Source organism: Nuphar pumila, chromosome 14, assembly GCF_984573655.1.
Source record: "Nuphar pumila chromosome 14, dmNupPumi1.hap1.1, whole genome shotgun sequence".
Lineage (NCBI taxonomy): Eukaryota > Viridiplantae > Streptophyta > Magnoliopsida > Nymphaeales > Nymphaeaceae > Nuphar > Nuphar pumila.
In genome coordinates this window covers 4,934,361-4,955,680 of record NC_143262.1, presented here as the reverse complement: position 1 = coordinate 4,955,680, position 21,320 = coordinate 4,934,361, and the positions used below count along the sequence as shown (strand labels likewise).

General features: G+C 41.5%; 1 protein-coding gene across 6 annotated transcripts in view; it reads right to left on the bottom strand.

The window, feature by feature from the left end:
• LOC149816142 (uncharacterized) overlaps nt 1–21,320 on the bottom strand; it is a 235,932-nt gene that overhangs the window by 106,919 nt on the left and 107,693 nt on the right. For all 6 annotated transcript variants that reach the window (XR_016427639.1, XM_089987332.1, XM_089987333.1 and 3 more), the window contains exons 13-14: nt 21,170–21,288; nt 20,977–21,019 (exon numbers count right to left, since the gene is read on the bottom strand). Coding sequence is in view for 5 of the 6 variants with exons in the window: in XM_089987332.1 (XP_089843458.1) it covers nt 20,977–21,019; nt 21,170–21,288 (162 nt within the window). In the remaining variant the exon portion in view is untranslated. The remainder of the gene's footprint in view (nt 1–20,976; nt 21,020–21,169; nt 21,289–21,320) is intronic.

Genomic DNA, 21,320 nt, shown 5'->3' with positions numbered 1-21,320 from the left:
CCCGTCAGCTCTCAGTCTCCATGGCCGCATTAGCCTTCCTTTATAGAGGTTTGGCTCGATTCGCTCTTGGGGAGACCATTCTGGTAGAAGGATGCACTTATGCCTTGCAGTCGTGGTTCCTACGCCACGTTCCCTCAAAAGCCAGTTCTTTCAGGTTCAACAGTAAGCAACCAAAGACAGTCATCCAATGCCGAGCTCTGATCGAGAAGCTGCATCAGGAGGAGATCACCTGGGATTTCTTTGACAGAAGAGAGACTGTTCCTCGATACACTTATGCTCGTGACAAACGCTACAAATTGATGGGCCCTTTCTTTTGTGTCGATTATCAGCCGGAACGATGTCTGAGGCAGTTTTCACAGCGGCAGGTCCGTGCCAACACCCGTTTTCCGACAGGCAATGTGTCAGAATTCAACCTGCAGTCGGATCAGTGGTCTGGGGCATATCATGTCGCAAAATATACCTGGAATTCCTTTATTTCTCTGTCTATATTTCCTGGGCCAAATGTATCATCCGAATATCAAGAGTGGTGGCAAACTGTCTGCCCACCCTCTCTTTTTCCTTGAAAGTTACAAATATCAATAAAATTTTAGTTTTTGGCCAAAAATGTTATTTTCTGTATTTTGTTTGTAGCACAAATAAAAGTCACAAAAACTTGAGTGACGACCTAATCCCAGGTAAAAGGGATATTCCTTCCGCATTTCTTCAAATCTTATCATGGTTGACGACCTCGCCTAGGTGACAAGGCACATTTCTCTGTTATCATCAAATGGTAACACAAAAATCACAAATCATGCGATGACCCAATCCCGGGTAATGGGATAATCTCTTGAAATTGTCTACCAAATCCCCTCATTTCTTGCTTTCTCTCGAAGAAATTATGATTTTCAAAAAGCTTCTCCATACTCTAACCATTCCCATATTCTGCAGGAAAACTTAGGCATCTGGAAAATGGTTCAGACAAGGGCTGACAAGAGGGCTGCTCAACAACACAGTGACAACGAGTCAGAGGAGATGAATTCTCCTAGATTGACCAAGAAGCATGACTCCGGAGATGAAAGCGATGTTGATCCGGCCATGTACCGGATTTTTCAGAAAATGATGACTAAAATGATGGCCGAGCAGGCTAAGGCGGCTCCAAAGAAGGCGGCTTCTAAGACCAAAGCTAAGAAGAAGCCCATGAAAAAGCCCGTCAAGATCAGCAAGCAAAAGGTACAGCGTGACAGTACCTCTGAAGATTCTGAGTCAGCAGAAGAAAACTCTGAAGAAGAGCAGTTGATTTACATCCCGAAACATCTGCGGCAGTCTAAGAGGCCGGTAGAGGAGCCAGTGTCCGTGAACAAGCCCAAATATGGGGCCCCCGCAGAAGACTCGATCCAGGCATTGACAAAAATCGTCAAAGACCTGCAAGTCCGAGACAAAGGAAAAAGGGCATACACTAGGCAGGATTTCTACCTTGGTTTGGAAGGAGACATCAATTTGGAGAATCTCCCCCGAAAATTCATTAAATTCGATGGATCCGGAGACCCCAAGGCCCACCTTGCCATGTTCTTCGCAGAATGCGCCCGGTTCAGCGAAGACAACCGTGCCCTCTTCCTCTGTTTTCCCCGCAGTTTGGAGGGAATAGCCGCCAAATGGTATGCCGAGCATGTCAATCCCATCGAGTTAAGGGATTTTGACAAAGTCGTCAATATGTTTGTGGAACGCTTCCTATTCAACACGGAAGCTCTGCCCACCTTGAACCACCTGTGCAACCTGAAACAAGAGCCCAATGAAAAGGCTAGGGATTTTATCCACAAGTGGAGAAGCCTGTGCAACAAAATGAGAAACCCTATCTCTGAGGAGCATGCCCTCCAAGTCATTCTCAACAACTTCTCCCAGCCCCTAAAAAGCCTCCTCTTCCCATATCCCTCCAAATCGTTTATTGAACTGACGGAGCGAGCAGAATGGCTCGAGATGGGAGTAGAGAACGGGATGTACGAAGGTGTTGCCTTAGCCAAAAATGTGCAAGACCCAAAGAAGAAGGCACACTTCACCTACTCCGCCGAGGTTCCAGGGGATGATCAGGGCAGTAGCAGCAAACAGGGCAGTGGCAGTGGCACGAAGCCCGAGCAGAACAGAGGAAGGAAAGGGAAATTCTTCAAAAACAATGATAAGCCTCTCCCGACCGGTCCTCAACAAAAGGGGGACCTTCAAGAAAAACCTAAACATATAAACTGGAGCAGGGATCGGAAGTTTACTCCCCTCGACCAGCCACTGGAGAAGATTTTGGAATATTTGCTGTCTCACGGGATGGTAAAACTTCCCAAGGTGGCAGATCCACCAGTGCTCATGGGAAGATTTAAGGAACAATACTGCAAATTCCACAGAGCGATGGGCCACGACACTGAGTACTGTTTCGTCCTGAAGCATCTGATTCAGGATTGTATTGATAAAAGCATCCTCATCGAGGATGAAGAAGAGGGCAAAATGGACATTCTGTCCGCCCCATTCCCGAAACATTCAGTGTCAACCGTTTCAGAAGGTTCTTTTCTCCCGCAGAGTCACATACATCCTTGCTCCAGCAAAGAAATAAGTTTGCAGCATCAGGTGATGGTTCTACATCAGAGTCAACCTGCATTTCAGAGAGGGGATATCCTCTCATTTTTAAATATTAGAAACATGTCAGTTGAGAGTGGAAAGATCCAAGTTTTTCCAAAAAGATTTGTGAAAAGGGAAGCCTGCATAGAGGAAGCAGAAACCTCGGAAGCAGCAGAAGAACGGGCCAAAAGCCTTCAGAAGCCCATTACAGCGCTCTCCAATATCTCCATCTTTGAGTTGACTCACGACTCTCCCCAGCATAAAGAAAAACTAGATGATCTATTAAGAAAGATCAAAGTAAAGCCGGGCACCACGCCCGAAGACATGGCGCAGATAGTAAACCAAGCAATGACTAACGCGCCTATTACCTTTTCAGATGAGGACTTGCCTAAGCCTCATTCATTCCACAACAATGCATTGTATATAGTGGTCAGGACCAGGGGCATGACTGTCCCGCACGTACTCATTGATGGGGGCAGCAGTCTGAATATTTGCCCAGAAATGACAGCGAAAGCATTGGGATTAAAGGAGGAAGAATATGTGCCTGATCCCATCACCATCTATGGCTTCGATAATCATGGGCAAACTGCCAAAGGCAAAGTCTTTTTGGAAATCTTCATCAACTACTCAGTGCATACTGTATTGTTCCATGTCGTCAATGTACCACCGACTTACAATCTTCTGTTGGGACGAACATGGATCCACAATGCCAATGCCGTTCCATCAACTCTCCACCAGTGCATCAAGTGGTCTAAGGGTGGAATGATCACCACCATTTTGGGTGAAGATCCTGAAGAGAGGCTGCCACAGCCTATGATTCCTCGACCGACATTTACAGCAGATATTCCAAGCATTCGAGAAGCAGATGAGATCAACCTCAGCGATAGTCTAGAGATGCTGAAACTGAAAGATGTCATGGAAGAGGAGAATATTGCAGCTACGGTCCAATGGCAGGGACCTTGTTTCTTCAAGTTAGGAGGACGCATTGATTACGCCTCCTTCAAAGATCACCCTTTATTCCCTCAGTTCTCCAAAGCCAGAAAGGGATTTGATCTGCTGATAAAACATGGATATCAGCCATTCCGGGGCATAGGAAAGAATGAAGATGGTATAGTGGAGCCAATCGTTCCTACTCAGCATTCAGACAGCTCAGGGTTGGGGTTCACCGGCCAGGATTCCAGCAAAAGGACAGTTTTCGTCAGGGGAAACAAGTGAAGATGATGCCTTAGTTTTCCTGCTTTCTTTTCTTCTCTTTTTGTAGGGACAATACAGTCCCATCTTTTGTTAAAGTCTTGTAAATACTTTACCTCAATCAATGAAAAAATCAAATCTTCTCTTCAAGCGTCTATCATTTTTCTTCTTATACTTTGTCTATGTCATTGCTCTTGCTTTATACAAAAATCTTGATTTGGCTCATACTTTCTCTTGAAAACAACCTCTTTTTGGCATTTTCAGGACCATTAAACTCCTGAATCAATGACAAGATTTGTTATCAATCCCAAGTATCTAAAATTGGCAAGGTTTCCTTAGATGATAGACAGAGCAGAGGTCAGTCAGGCAACAGAGCAGACTAAAGAGCCAGCTGAATTTGATTCCACTATTCAGAATTTACCAGAATTTGCTCACATTCAGAAGCAGGATGAACCATCAGCCTTGGTTCAAGATCCAACTGAGGATATCAACATTGGGTCGGAAGATGATCTGAAGATTCTCAAAATTGGGTCGAGCCTAAGCGAAATTGAAAAAGCTAGACTCATCCAATTCCTCCAAAGGCATCAGGAAGTATTTGCCTGGACTTACGAAGATATGCCAGGGTTGGATATCAAACTGGTTGAGCATCGACTCAAGTTGAAACCAGAAGCCAGACCAATCAAGCAGAAATTGAGGAAATTAGACCCTCGAATTGAGCAACAAGTCAAAGAAGGACTGGAAGATTTATTGAAAGCAGGCTTCATCCGGGCCATTGATTACCCAGATTGGTTGGCAAATATCGTAGCAGTCCCTAAAAAGAATGGAAAAGTTCGGATCTGCATTGATTTCAGGGATCTCAATAAGGCCACCCCGAAAGATGATTATCCACTTCCTAATATTGACCTCTTGATCGATAGCACAGCAGGTCACGCCATGTTTTCTTTCATGGACGGATATTCAGGTTATAATCAGATCAAGTTGGCCGTTCGTGATCAGTCGAAGACCTCATTTACTACTCCATGGGGAACCTTCTGCTATACAGTTATGACATTTGGGCTCAAAAATGCCGGGGCGACTTATCAAAGGGCAATGGCCGTTATTTTCCACGATCAAATGCACAAGAATATGGATGCGTATGTGGATGACATTTTGGTTAAGTCTAAAGAAGAAGAGGATCACCTCGATGCTCTTAGTCAAGTTTTTGAAAGACTTATTCTTTACAAATTGAGGCTTAACCCTCAGAAATGTGTTTTTGGAGTAGAGTCCGGCAAACTGCTCGGCTTTATTATCAGCAAGAAAGGGATCGAGGTGGATCCGGCTAAAGCAAAAGCCATTATTGACATGCCGCCTCCAACTAATCTGAGAGAGCTGCGAAGCCTTCAAGGGCGTATTCAGTCTATTCGCAGGTTCATCTCCAATTTGGCTATGAGATGTGAGCCTTTTAACCACTTGCTGAGAAAGGGAGTTAAATTTGAATGGGGATCAGAATGTCAGCTCTGGTTCGAGCGCATCAAGCAGTATCTCCTTAATCCACCAGTTTTAAAGCCGCCTAAGCTGGGAAAGCCTCTCTTGCTATACATTTCAGTCAATCAAAATGCCTGTGGTGGATTCCTCGCTCAGTATGAAGAAGGCAGTTTGATAGAGCACGCCATCTACTACGTGAGCAAAACATTCATTGATTATGAAAAGAAGTATTCTCAGATGGAGAGGACTTGTCTAGCTCTGGTCTGGATGTGCCAGAAATTGAGACATTACTTATTGGCTTCTGAAATCAAGTTTCTATCGAAACTTAATCCGCTCAGATACATTCTTGAACAACCTTTTCTCACCGGACGAATCGCAAAGTGGCAAGTCCTGTTGATGCAATATGACTTAGAGTATGTTTCTCAAAAGTCGATTAAGGGCCAAGTGATCGCAGATCAGTTGGCAGATTTCCCTCTGACAGAAGAAATTAAAACAGAGGATGATTTTCCTGACGAGCACATCTATAATGTCCAACAGCCCCCAGTTTGGAACTTGTTCTTCGATGGCTCTAAAAATATGTCTGGCATCGGGATTGGAGTCCTGTTGATCACTCCAGAAAAAGAAATGATCCCTTATTCTCTTAAGCTTGGTTTCCAATGCACTCATAATATGGCCGAGTATGAAGCTTTAATACAAGGCCTCAAAATTCTGCAATGTTTCAATGTCAAGAGAGTGCACGCCTTTGGCGACTCACTACTTGTTGTCAGTCAAGTTAACACTGAATGGCAAGTGAAAGATCCCAAATTGATCCCATATCAGAAGATCGTCTTAGCTCTTATTGACAGCTTCGAAGAATTTCAGCTCAATCACATCAGAAGAGAGCATAATCAGATAGCCGATGGCTTAGCCAGTTTGGGCTCCATTTTATCATTCAAAGGTGGTGAGTCATGTCGCTCTTTCGAAGTTGGCAGACTCGAACAACCCGCTTTCGATTCAATTATGCAAGTAAATCAGGTCAATCAGAAAGAGAAGCCTTGGTATCAAAATATCAAGAATTTCATTGAGTTTGGTGAATTTCCACCAGAGATGCCAAAGAGGGAGCAACGCGCAATTCAGCGTATGTCTACCCGTTATTTCATTCTTGCCAATGTCCTCTACCGCCGTGGGTTCAGTTCTGAGTATTCAAGATGCTTAGACAAAGAAGAAGCTATGAAAGTTATCCAAGAGGCACATGAAGGGATTTGTGGTGGCCATGTCGGCTATCAGACTCTCGTCAAGCAGATCGTTCGAGCAGGGTACTACTGGAACACCATGCAGCAGGACTGCCATCGATTTGTGCGAAAATGCTTCAAGTGCCAATTACACGCGCCTTATATTCATGCTCCGGCCACATATCTACAATCAGTTGTTTCTCCTTGGCCATTTTCTATGTGGGCTTTTGACGTCGTCGGCCCGATTACTCCTTCTGCTTCCAACGGCCACAAATACTTCCTGGCTGCGACAGAGTATTTCACGAAATGGGTTGAAGCTGTTACTCTACGCACAGTAGAAGGCCGCCATGTGGTTTCTTTCATTCATAAGAACATCCTTTGCCGCTTCGGCATACCACATGATATTATCTCAGATAATGGAACACATTTCAAAAATGAGAGGATGAAAACATTCTGTTCTAAATTCAGAATTTCCCATCACTTCTCAGCTCCTTATTATCCTCAAGGGAATGGCCAAGCAGAGGCCACCAATAAGATCTTGATTCGTATTTTGGAAAGAACTGTGAGGACAGGTCGAGATTGGCACGAGAAAATTCATGACGCGCTTTGGGCATATCGGACCACCATTCGGACTCCGACTAATGCCACTCCTTCAGAACTTGTTTACGGGACTGAAGTGGTGCTACCTCTCCATATCCAAAAGCCCACTCTCAAATTCGCTTCTCTCTTAGAATTGCCACTTGATCAGTATCAGCAGCAGAGATTGGTGCAGCTAGATTTACTGGATGAAAAGAGGCTCAAAGCGGCAGAGCACGCTCAAGCTTATCGACAGAGGATAGCTCGACATTATGCCAAGTCTGTCATTGAGAGAAAATTTCGAGTTAACGATTTGGTGCTCAGATCGACAGCTCATCTCAAGCATCGACCACAAGGCAAGTGGTCACCCAATTGGGAAGGCCCTTATGTGGTTAAGGAAGCTTTGCCCCGCAATTCGTATCGTCTAATTAATGCAGATGGGGTGGAGATGCCAGATCCCATCAATGCTCTGCATTTGAAGAAATTTTATACTTAGAATTTTCATTCAAAAATCTTTTGTACTATTCAAAGAGCCATTTCAATAAAAATAACGATCTTCTATCAATTCTTACATTCTTCTCCATGATACTGGGGCATTTTATTTTAATCCATAATCATCTTCTTCCATCATATGCAGGCAGGATTAGACGAAAGTTCCTCTCCTCAAATTTTGATAATTCTTAATTGGTCCTGTGATTTTTATTGTCTTTTCATTTGATTCATTTTGCTTTGATCAGATTTACCTCAAGCTAATGCTCGTTTATGTCAAGTTTTAACAAATTTTCCAATCTTATTAAAAAAAAATTTTCTACTTTTATCTTCAAATCACCCCTTTCAGGATAAGGGATAAACCTAATGCCTCCTTTCAATGAGGTATTCTTCCTTTTATTTTCCCCGTTCAGGATAAGGGGATAAATCCTGAATTATCTTCTAAAAACTCATTTTGAAAAATCTAAGCTCATCTTCAAAACCCAGTTCTCGCACTGGTTGTTTTCAAACTTTTCAATCATATATAGAAAAACCCGGTTCTCACACCGGTAACCTTCTAAAATCAGTCTTCTGACCAAAGACCTTTCTCCTTCTAAATTCAAGTTCTGACTTAAGTATTCCCAAAACTTCATGTATTTTTCAAAAGATCCAGCTTTTGCCGGTCATGTATTTCCAAAGGATCCAGCATCTCGCTGGTCATATATTTCCAAAAGATCCAGCATCTCGCTGGTCATGTATTTCCAGAGGATCCAGCATCTCGTTGGTCCTGTATTCCAAAAGATCCAGCTCCCGCTGGTCGTGTATTCCAAAAGATCAAACCCTTAGGGTGCGACTCCTCAATTCTATCATTTCAAGGTCTTCAATTCTATCAGTTTCCCAACCTCTGGTTGTAATATCCTCAAAGTCTTATCATTTTCTCAACCCTCGGGTTATAATCTCCCAAATTCAATCACTTCCAAACCATCAGATTAAATCCTTTATTCTCAAAATCCAGTATTTTTCACTGGTCGGGATTTGAAATCCAGTTTTCATAACTGGTCGGGATTTGAAATCCAGTTTTATAACTGGTCGGGATTTGAAATCCAGTTGTCATAACTGGTCGGGATTTGAAATCCAGTTGTTATAACTGGTCGGGATTTGAAATCCAGTTGTTATAACTGGTCGGGATTTGAAATCCAGTTTTCATAACTGGTCGGGATTTGAAATCCAGTATTTTTCAACTGGTCGGGATTTGAAATCCAGTTGTCATAACTGGTCGGGATTTGAAATCCAGTTTTATAACTGGCCGGGATTTGAAATCCAGTTGTCATAACTGGTCGGGATTTGAAACCCAGTTTTATAACTGGTCGGGATTTGAAATCCAGTTTTCATAACTGGTCGGGATTTGAAATCCAGTATTTTTCAACTGGTCGGGATTTGAAATCCAGTTGTCATAACTGGTCGGGATTTAAAATCCAGTTTTATAACTGGTCGGGATTTGAAATCCAGTTGTCATAACTGGTCGGGATTTGAAATCCAGTTGTTATAACTGGTCGGGATTTGAAATCCAGTTGTTATAACTGGTCGGGATTTGAAATCCAGTTTTCATAACTGGTCGGGATTTGAAATCCAGTATTTTTCAACTGGTCGGGATTTGAAATCCAGTTGTCATAACTGGTCGGGATTTGAAATCCAGTTTTATAACTGGCCGGGATTTGAAATCCAGTTGTCATAACTGGTCGGGATTTGAAACCCAGTTTTATAACTGGTCGGGATTTGAAATCCAGTTTTCATAACTGGTCGGGATTTGAAATCCAGTATTTTTCAACTGGTCGGGATTTGAAATCCAGTTGTCATAACTGGTCGGGATTTGAAATCCAGTATTTTTCAACTGGTCGGGATTTGAAATCCAGTTGTTATAACTGGTCGGGATTTGAAATCCAGTATTTTTCACTGGTTGGGATTTGAAATCCAGTGTTTTCACTGGTCGGGATTATCAAAAATCCAGTTTCTCATAAACTGGTCGGGATTTCCAAAACCTAATATATTTCATCTGTCCAGTTTTCTAAAGTCTGATTTCTTGCACCATTTCTTTAAATTACAGCTAAATGTCTCATCAAAATCTATATTGAGTGATTATTTCATAAGAAATTCGTGAAAACTTTGCCAATTTGCTAAAAGCATTAGTTGATTCTAAAAGTCTGACTGCACGAAAAGAATTTTCTCAGATTACTTCTTCTATTTCCTTCCAAAAAAAGGTGAAACTTTTCGCGAAAAGAGGTAAAATTCAAATCTTTTCATGTTGATCAACCAAAAGGATGTAAGAAATGTCCTCGATATGATCAATAAAAGAAATCTTCAATGATGTTGAAAAGCCAGAAGAGAATTGATATTGATCTTGGCTATGCCGCATGTTTTAAAAATGATTTTTTGACAATCAGGCAGTGGAAATATCTTGAGCTATAAAAAGAATCCACTCAACCCATCCCTTCTCATTTTCGTTTAAAAGTTGCAATCAAATATCCGCAAAAGGGATCTCTCAATTGTCGTCAAGATGAAGGCGAATTAAGCGAGTAGACCCCCGGGGCCAAAGAAGATTTGAAACATCTCCAAGATGACGGAGTTTGTGACGGATCCTTCCAGGGAAAGTTCAGATCACCGTCGAGGTGAAGGCGAGTGTGATGAACCTACCAACAAACCCTAAAAGATATTTGATTTCTGCTATCGTCTAAAGACCTTTTGAGCCAGTGAGATCAATAGAACCCCTGAGATGAAAGAAGGATCTGAGCATCTCCAAGATGAAGGAGTTTGTGACGTGCCCTTCCCTGAAAAAAGAGAAAAAGTTAGGACATCCAAATGAAGGATGATAAGAAAAACCCGAGAAAGCCCAATGACTCAAAAGAGTGCAAAAAGATCATTGTGGGAAAAACACCCGGATATCAAACTGCCGAAGCTGCCAGAAGTCATCTTTTCTCGTGCAAAATTCTTTTATCAATATCTCTTCATTTCTCGCTTTTATGAAATTAAGAATATTTCTTCTATCCTCATATCAGGGAAATGGATAGCTTCCTTGAAGAAAATCATCAGTGCTAAAATTTGAATTTGACTCTTAGAAATGAAGAGTTAACCTCATTTGGGGGAAATACTCTAGGTAAAAAAGGGCATATCTTTTGCACATACGTGCACATTTCTAAGCATTTGAATCAGCTATAATTTTATCCTATTGGCAAAATTTTCTAGCTATTCCAAAAATAAAATAAACATTCAATATCCATTTTGATGCAACCTAGCGTTCTCTATATCTTTCAGAAGAGTTGCCTCATCCAGTTGAAGTATCTCTTCCTGTCCCATCACAGTTTCTTCAGTCAAGGATTCCGTATGGTGTTCCCACTCAGGTTAAGGGTCAAAACCTGAATTTTTTGCGAGAGGCCATTTGATTTCAAAAAGCTATTTCAGTCTCAGCAAATGAGACACCCAGAATCATTCATTTTTCAAAGCTTTAGGGGCTCTATATTTCCTTCTTTCGCCAAAACCCCTCTCGGATTTGTTCGTCCAAATTCCGAAGGTCCCATCGTGCTTTCTCCATTTTTGAGAAACCCGTATGGTAGATTTCCTATCCAGGTTTAAAATTAAACCGGAACCTCGCTTTGCGAGGTATCTTCCTTACAGGTTTGGGTTAAACCTGAGTCTCGTTCCAACGAGATCCCTCGTTTGGATGAGATGATTTCTTCCAGTCCCATCATGGCTCTTCCCATCTAGTAATCCATGCTTTGTATATCCATCCAAGAAAGGATTTTACTTGAGCTTCGTCTCAGAGGCATTTTTCAAAATGTCCCATCAAGGTTCTCGTGTATTCCTTTCCTCATTTCAAATTCATCTTGATACATTTTCGTCCCATCCAGGTTAAGGGCTAAACCTGAATCATTCCAAATAATAGTATCTGGTCTCACCCATGAGGCCTGATCAAAATTTTCATTTCCCACCATTTCAGAATTTCCATCTAAAGTCCCATCACGATTTTCTCATTTTCTACTCGATCATATATATATATGCATACATATTTATTTAATTATCCATTTTAGTTAATTGAACTCAATTCAATTGTCCAAGTCCTCCGTGCAATCTTCCCCTACCTTGGAGAGTTGCAAGCTTGTTAGCGCCTGCGGGTGTAAACGATTGACGGCTCGTAGAGCGCGAGCGGGATCCGTCGTACGAGCTGCAAAAGCGACAGTCTTAGCAAGCTAACTCCAAAAATAGAAGATCAGGGGCACTGTCGTTGACCTGACGTGAAGGAAGCAGGGGCAGCGTGCCCCTGCGAACCTGCTTAACGCGAAAGAAGCAAAGGCAGGGGCTGCAACCCCGTGCTGACCTACTGTCAGCAACCTACGAGGAGGCAGGGGGTTGCACCCCTGCCCTCAGAAAGCTAGGGCAGACAGGGTTGCGCCACTACCTGTCAACAACGAAGGGGAGGCAGGGGGCTTCGCCCCTGTCTGCCGAGCATGCAAGGAGGCAGGGACTTGTCCCCTGCTTGGCGACTATGCGAACAGGCAGGGGGCGAAGCCCCTGCCTGATGCCGGGGGAGAGGAAGGGGGCTCTGCCCCATCAAGCCGAAAAGCAAAGGCAAGGGCTAGGCCCCTGCCCGTTAGCCACAAAGGGGGAGGCAAGGGGTGACACCCCTGCCTACTAGAAGGAGAAGGCGCAGGGAGGGGGTTTGGCCCCTCCCCCGCCAAACTGAGGGTGCAGGGAGGGGCTCAGCCCCTCCCCTGCAAAACGAGTGCACAGGGAGGGGCTTGGCCCTATCCTTGCCAAAGGGTACGCATGGAAGGGGCTCAACCCCTCCCTTGCATACAGGGGTTACAGGGAGGGGGCTTTGCCCCTTCTCTGTTGCTGGGAGATGCAGGGAGGGTCGCAGCCCCTCCCCTGAACAACGAGGGTGCAGGGAGGGGCTCAACCCCCTCCCCTACCGTAACAAGGAGCAGGGAGGGGCTCGACCCCTCCCCTGTCGTAACAGGGAGCAGGGAGGGGCTCGACCCCCTCCCCTGCCGTAAAAGGGAGCAGGGATGGGCTCGACCCCTCCCCTGCTGAAGATGGTTGTGAACACCCCAAATTTTCAAAGTTTTGTAAAAATGACCCTTTTGCCCCTAACTCCATTTTCTGAGAAATCGAAGCAAATTCTTCAGACTTTCTGGATTAAAAACCATATTGATCCATTCAAAATCATTTTCAGGTTCAAATCTAGCACTTTAAATCCGTATTTCCTCAAAATCCGGGTCAAAACCCATGTCTAAAGAAATTTTCTCAAAATAGTTTTTAAATTCTCAGAAAAATTCCTTTTTGTGAATATTTTTGCAAAAACACACAAAAAAAAATTTATTAGTTTTAACTTTTGTTTTCTCACAAACTTTAGGATTTTTATTCTAAAAATACAAAAAAAAAAATAGAAAAATAACATAAAAAACCAAAAAATTTGGAAAGATTTTTAGAAAAACAAAAACAATGATTTCGAGCCTTTTTGAAAAATAATTTTCGCTAAAGACCTCTGAAGCCCTCTTTTGTAAAAATTTGAAAGTTGAAAAAGGGGGGGGGGGTCTTTGGAAAACACTTTTAGGGTTTTTCTTTTACCCTTCGTAAGGAAGAAGAGGGGGAAGGAGGCGCAGCCGCCCCTCCCAAAACTGTCTCCATGGCCGGCCGTTCCCCCCCCCCATGTGCGATCTCCACGCTCATCCTCCATCCACCCTCCATCACGAAACCGCATACCTTCATCTCCACCTTCCATCTCCAACGAGTTTTCCACTCAAACCTTCCACTACTCCTTTAAAAGAAGGCATCCACCGCTTCTCAGGGGGAGGGGGCATCAATCATCTCCTGATCTTCAGAAGCACACATTTCTTCCCTGCAAGTCTAGTAAAGCCACCAGACTTCTCTCTGGTTTCCCCAGAAGGAGAATCAACTTCTTTTTCCCTCCGATCGAACGAAGAAACTCCAGCTTCGCCCCACCAGAAGCAGGCCTTCTGAAAAACGAAAGGAAAGGCATCCTTTCTCTTCTTCCTCCAAAATCCTCTGCAAAAAGAAAGTAAGCCTCCCCTTCGCATTGTTATTTTGCTTTGTTTCGTTTCTTTTCCACATACTTTTCTTTTAATGCACCTGTGGTAGACTCGACCTGCATATAGCAGGATCGGTCCATCAAGTGCTACAGCAACGGAGTCTCCTGATTCCTACATTTATTTTATTGCTGCATAATTTACTCGGTTCAAATTCTTCAGTTTACATAAGGATGGATGTTTGCTTATGTTATTTCAAGATAAATACTCCGTTAGTAGTTTCTCACACCCGTGTTATGTTTGGCGTACCTCATAATTCGGCCACCGTTCCTTGTTATGTTCCTCACATCTTTGCAATTTACGACTCAATTCATTCTAATGATTCATGTTTCCTGAGATTGATTGCATGAAAACTGCGATTCAAAGTTGTTAGTTTATCTCCAGCAATGTATCTTTCCTAAAGTCATAATTCCTTTTACAACGGGTGGTCTAGAGAGATATCCATGCGATCTTTTAGAGGTATGTCTCTGTAATGATGATTTACAGACGTTATACATTTTTTTTTTGTGTATCTTGATCAGCCATTAATCGTCAAGTGCCATGCTTATTTTGATCACCCACGGATCTAAATTCCTCGCGTTAATGGTCTCCAATATCATATACAACATTTGTGCATCATCTTCCCCTGCATAACCTGTTTCGATCCCACCAGGGATTGAGTCCAACTCATAATCAGGTCTAAAGACGACTTTCTCCCATTTTCATTTTGCCCAGAAATTGGGCAAAACTAAGGTAGCATCTACTGAAGATCTATGTATTCTTTTCCTGAGGATCGTTTGTTGCATCACTAAGAATCAGATGGCCCACAACAGACTTGGTTGACGGTTTAAAACATCTGAGAAGGCTAAGCTGTGGATACATTGAATGGATATCATCTCCTGTCACGAATGTAATTTGGCTCATTACAGGAAGTTTTCTCAACAATCCATCATGCTTAATTCTCTCAAAAACTGAGCAGTCATGAAGATGGTGGCAGGCAGGTATACTACAATTAGGGGAATATCCACATAAGGACATGGTGGATAGGGCCAATTTGGGCATGGTTTCTCAGTTTCAGATGTAATGAACTGTGTGGTGAAATATCTAAAGGACAAAAAGGTTGTTGCAGAGTTTTTCAATAAAAGAAACGTGCAAACGGGCTAAGAGGTAATAGAGGGGTTTGCGCTTGGAGTAGCCGCCTGGCAATTCCGAGATGTATATCAATTTCGGAAAGTGTAGAGAAGAAGGGCCATCAAGCATCTCATCTGGACAATATTGAACTACAACTGTGGAAAACATGGGAAATGCCTACACAGGTTTTTGAGATAGAGCTCCCATAATCCTTTGTTGGCAAGAGCATTAAGTATATCATATCAATCTTTTGCTGATAAAACACACTCATTGCTTATCCCTGCAATATCTTCTTCATGTTTCAGAATTAATGTTGTTGAAACATCTGCTGATAAAGCAATGGAAAAATTTGGTTTTGACTCATGGTATATTGCATATCTTTAAATGTTCTCTGTGTATATTCAGTACAATCACTACGGTCCACATTGTAACATTCCAGTTAATTTTCCTGTATGTACCATATTGTTTCTATATCTCACATGTTAACTTCCATTGTATCTTTTTTTTTTTTTTTTTTTTTTTCAGTTATTGGTGGACTGATCTCCAAATCACAAAATGGAATTAAATTTTGATCATAATGAGGAGTTCGGTAATAGGATAGTTAGTATGCTGAAGGAAACAGTGGAACACCTAGTTCGGCCTCACCCAGTCATTCTTGTTTACTATGTGATATGTTGATCAGCTAACCCAAAAACCAGATTCTTGGTTTGTCGTGAAAAGCATCACGATATCAATCTAGAATCAGGTTCTAATTCATTGAAAGACCTATGTTTTGCTGACATAAAATTTGGTTTCGGCTCATGGCCTGTTGCATATCTTTAAATATTCTCTGTGTATATTCAATACAATCATCATGGTCCACATTGTAACATTCCAGTTAATTTTCCTATATGTACCATATTATTTCTATATTTCACATGTTAACCTCTATTGTATTTTTTTTTTTACCTGCATACTCAACTGGAGGTGATAATGCTGGCACAGTCATAGCAGGAGGTTTGGTGGCAAAAGGCCACTACCATTCACATTAGGGTCAAAAATCAGGATGTCAGTTCCCTGAGAGAATTTGATATGATCATAATCTAGGCCTACCAAGGCCAAACTGTCAGTTTATCCTGTATGCAATCCATATTTGTTTTATCTGTATTATATAATATGCGTAAATTCCTTTGTGTTATTATCTATCAGATCTCATCAGCATTGGTAGCTTCATGTTTTAGATTTGTAAAACATCATTCTCTGTTTTGGATAATTCCAGAAGTTTGTCAACACATTGATCTCGAGTTTTTGAGCAAACATATGGGGTCAGAGGTGGTGCAGCTATTAACATCCCAACACTCACCTGCATGTAACATCATCATCCCTTTGTAGCAGTAGTCACCGATTCAATGGGTCTTAACATCTGCATAATACCTGGAAATTGCATTTTACTGCTGAAACAAAGTGATCCACTGCAGAAGGCCTTTTGATTCACTGATTCACATTGGGCCACTGTGACCTTTGCCTCCTACAGCAGCCGTGAATTGCTGTAATCCCTATATCAGTAACATTGTCATTTGTATTGGCTGCATCTATATTATTTTCACCTACCGTTTCATAACATTTCCCATCTATTTCCTTATTACATTTTTATGGTGGCTTCATTGATATCACACCTCCCTATTGTATATACCCTCATATATATATGTACGTATATACCTATACACACTCATATACATGCGAATACACCCACATGTATATAAATATGTATATATATATATACATATATATATATATATGTCATCATTTTGTCCTACATATCTTTTCACTATTTGATTTTCACATGACATATGTGATTTTCCTTCTCTCTTTATTACTAATCTGTTTACCTTGCAGGAAATATGTGGATAAAATTGTCATTTGGAGTTGTAAAATTAAATTCACATATTGTAATAGCTAGATTTGAATAAGAATTTACATTTCTTGCTTTAGGTAGAATGAATGAGCATTATAGAATACCATGAATGGTTTATTCCATGCATTTTCCTTTATTTCTCAAAATCCCCACAATGGTGAAACACGAATGGCACGTGCACCATTTCGTAAGAGGTAAGTTAATTCTAAGTTGACGATTTACATCAACGGCCATAGTCGGGGTGTGAACAAAACTTAGAATTCTTATCTTTTACGAAATAACATTGGATCCACACTGGATCCACTTTCAAAATCCATCATATTTTGTCAAAATATTTTTTTTTTTCTTTTATTAGAATTTAACTTAGGATTAACTCAAAATATATACCAATGGCCATAGTCAGGGTATATTGAGGGTTAATTTTCATTTTAAATTCTATAAAAGCACCAAAAGGGTATTTTATCCTTCACTTGAATTTAGATATGACTATTATATAATACATTCAATGACCATAGTCAGGAGTGTATTATATCATTAGTCTTGTTTAAATTCATTTGAAGAATGAAATATGATTTTCAAATCCAATTTCAAACTTATTCAAATTCATTCATCATATAGGATAGAATTGCATCATATTTTCAAAATTTACTTTTCAAAATTCCAAGTGATTCTTCTTCTTCATTTCTCAAGATCAAAATCTTATTCAAATCCAATTTTATCTCATTTCGAGATTCAAAAATCCAATTTCAAAGTCTAATTTGACTTTGAAACTCCAAAAACACTTTATATTCAAACTTCAAAATTCCAACTCAATTCAAAATTCAAATTTCAAAGTTTAATTTAACTTTGAAGTTTCTGAGTCATCTTCTGATTCAAAAATCAAAGTTTTCTTCAAGTTTTAAATCAAAGTTGAGATTGATTCTGAATCTCAAAATCCAAACCTTCCTAAAGTTCAATCTGGGTTTTTTTAAAACCCAGATCCATCTTCAAAAGTCCCATTTGGACTTTCAAAACCCAAAATACAAAGTTAATCTCAACTTGGATCCAGATTTCCAAGTATAGGACTCCATCCCACTTTGGATCTCCAATCACGGATCCAAATTCCATTTAGGATCCAAATCCTTATTCCATTTGGATCTCCAGTTACAGATCCAAATTCTATTTAGGATACAGATCCTCATTCCATTGAATCTCAAATTCAGATCCAAATTCCCAATTCTTAGGATCCAAATCCTTATCCCATTTTGGATCTCCCATTACAGATCCAAATTCCATTTAGAATCCAAATTCTTATTCTACTTTGGATCTCCAAACATAGGTCCAAATTTCTTTTAGGATCCGGATCCTCATTCTACCAATGGATCTCAGATTCAGATCCAAATTCCAATTCTTAGGATCCAGAAACCAACTCTACATTGGATCTCAGACTTTAGATCCAAATCCATTCTAGGATCCAGAACCCAATCCTACATTGGATCTCAGACTTCAGATCCAATTCCATCTTGAATTCCAACTTTCAAATCAATTCTATTTCTCAAAATTCTATTTAAATTTCCCACATTTCATTCTGATTTCAAAGATAAAATTCAATTCCATTCCAAAGACTTAAAATCCAAATTTCTAATTCAAAATCCATTTATGACCTTAAAATTTTCTTTCTTCTCCTTTCCTCTCAATTCCAAGATCATTTTTCCAAATCCAGACTCATATTCCAAGCTCTTGAATATTCTAAAACTTAGAACTTTAATCTTAAGTTCTAAGTTAGAAGTCGTTTTCTTCACTTTATCAATTTCACTTGGAATTCTTCAAAATATTTTCAAAAAGAGCATACATCTTTGCATTTGCACAAGCATAATTCATTGTGCATTTAGACTTAGGATAAATATTTAGATAATTTCTTTGCAAAGCAAAAGGCATGAAATTCGACCCTTGGTTAGATTACCCCTGGTAAAGGCGCCAGGAACGGTCGAACCTCGTACCGACGAGCGGATCTCTTCTCCCGATTTTCCCGCAAATATTTAAAAAACGGAGGCGAGTTATTTCAAAAATCTTCAAAATTTAAGGTCAAGTGAGACCCGCAAAAGAGTTTCCTCTTCCCTTCTCTTCTTTCTTTTCTCTTCTCTCTTTCTTTCCGTTCTTTTATCTTTTCTCCCTTCAAAAGGAGGAAAATAAGAGGTTGGAAAGGAAAAGAGAAGGAAGAGAGAGAACATTACGAGAGGAGGCAGGGACTTGTCCCCTGCTTGGCGACTATGCGAACAGGCAGGGGGCGAAGCCCCTGCCTGATGCCGGGGGAGAGGAAGGGGGCTCTGCCCCTTCAAGCCGAAAAGCAAAGGCAAGGGCTAGGCCCCTGCCCGTTAGCCACAAAGGGGCAGGCAAGGGGTGACACCCCTGCCTACTAGAAGGAGAAGGCGCAGGGAGGGGGTTTGGCCCCTCCCCCGCCAAACTGAGGGTGCAGGGAGGGGCTCAGCCCCTCCCCTGCAAAACGAGTGCACAGTGAGGGGCTTGGCCCTATCCTTGCCAAAGGGTACGCATGGAAGGGGCTCAACCCCTCCCTTGCATACAGGGGTTACAGGGAGGGGGCTTTGCCCCTTCTCTGTTGCTGGGAGATGCAGGGAGGGTCGCAGCCCCTCCCCTGAACAACGAGGGTGCAGGGAGGGGCTCAACCCCCTCCCCTACCGTAACAAGGAGCAGGGAGGGGCTCGACCCCTCCCCTGTCGTAACAGGGAGCAGGGAGGGGCTCGACCCCCTCCCCTGCCGTAAAAGGGAGCAGGGATGGGCTCGACCCCTCCCCTGCTGAAGATGGTGCAGGGAGGGGGTTCGACCCCTCCCCTGCCAAAAGGAGACATCGGGAGGCTGGGCCCCTCCCTCGCAAAACACATCGCAAGGAGGGGGCTCTGCCCCTCCCCTGCCAAAAGGAGACATCGAGAGGGGGCTGGGCCCCTCCCTCGCAAAACACATCGCAAGGAGGGGGCTCTGCCTCTCCCCTACGATTTAAGGCAGCAAGGAGCGGGCTTTGCCCCTCCCTTGCGATCGAGGGAGGCAAGGAGGTGGCTTAGCCCCTCCCTGCGCAAACGGAGAGTGAGGGAGAGAGAGACGGAAAGAAAAGGAGGACGAGGGAAGCGTACCTAGGGGTTGCCGACGTGCGAGCGTCGCCGGTGGCCTGGTAGTCGGCAGACATGAGGAGAGTGAGAGAGGTGGTCGAGGGAGAGAAAGACGAGAGAGCGAGAGCAGAGGGGAAGGAGGTTTCGAGAAACCTCCCCCCTTTGCCTCGCTGTTTTTAAAAGACACGAGGGAGGCAGTGCCTCCATTGGGTCCGGGTCCGGATCCGACCCGAATCCAAGTTATATATATTTTTTCGGGTTTTACATAGGGCGGGAGCAAAAACGCGTGTTACTAAAGACCTAAGAAAGAAAAGGTCTAACAAAGAAAAGAAGGTTGTGAGGGTGAAAGAAGAAGAGGAAGAAGCTAGCCCTATAGAAACTGAAAAAGAAGAGCAATATATCGATGAAGATGATCCAGATGATGATGGACTTTCAAGTTTATCATCTAAGGATTAAATTCTTGTTGTTATTGTAAACTTATTATAAACTTATTGGGGTTATTTATGACTTGGATGTGAACTTAATAATGTTAAGGCTTTAATTGTATTTAAATTATGTAGTTGCCTACTTGTCTTTTATTTACATTGAGTAGATTATCAGTTGTCCATAATAGTTTGATATTATGGGCCATTTCAAAGTTATGTTGCCTTCATGTAAACAAATATATATATATATATATATATATATATATATATATATATATATATATATATATATATATATATATTACATAAGAAGCTGTAATGAATAAATAAATATGCAAAAGTAACTGTAGATTTATTGATGCCTAACTCATGGGTCACAGGTTGGTGGATATGGAAAACCAGTAGAGAACCACCCAACAAACAAGAGAAGGCCATCTCATGGCCTCAAATAGAGTCCAGCAACCATGGTGTGCCTCACATGATAAAAAAGTATGAACTCGTTCTCATGCTATGTCTTAAATTAAACTAGTTGTCTAGAATCTAGATTATATAAGATTTTTTTTGCCAAAAAATAACTAAAAAATGAGTTGTAGCTTGAGCAAGTAAAAATTAAGAACAAGATTATGCAATCGCCATTGACTGGTTCATATTTCTTACAAAAACTCCATGCTAAAAAAGAACCACAACCTAACATGTGGTTCTTTTTCTTAATAAAAAAAATGAACCATGTGTTAGGGTAAGGCAAAAGCAAATTCATAGTGCAAATAAAGTTCCAAAAAAGTAAAATTTAAAGGCTATCACTGAAAATAATCACATAGCAAAGTACTCAATAGAATTTAGCATAGAAGGCCTAGTTACCAATTCCCACAATAACTGGAAACCCCTGCTTCTCCAACAATGTCTGAAACAGAAAATAGATGTTAAAGCAAAGGTTATGACAAAATTTTCAATCCTAAAAGTATCATATACCTAAAAGTTGCAAACTTAAGATTCTTAGCAAGAAAACCAATAAAGTATACTAATTGAAGTTTAGGCTCTAACAGAAGCTGACCTGAATCCTCAATATAGAAACAAGTAACCCTTCATCAAAGTTATAAAATTTAGAAGCAGGAAGATGCTGAGCCATACTCCTCAAGGCAGAAGAATCTGCAGTTGCTTCTTTAGAGGGACCTATATGACCAAAGTTCTAATCAATGTAGTCC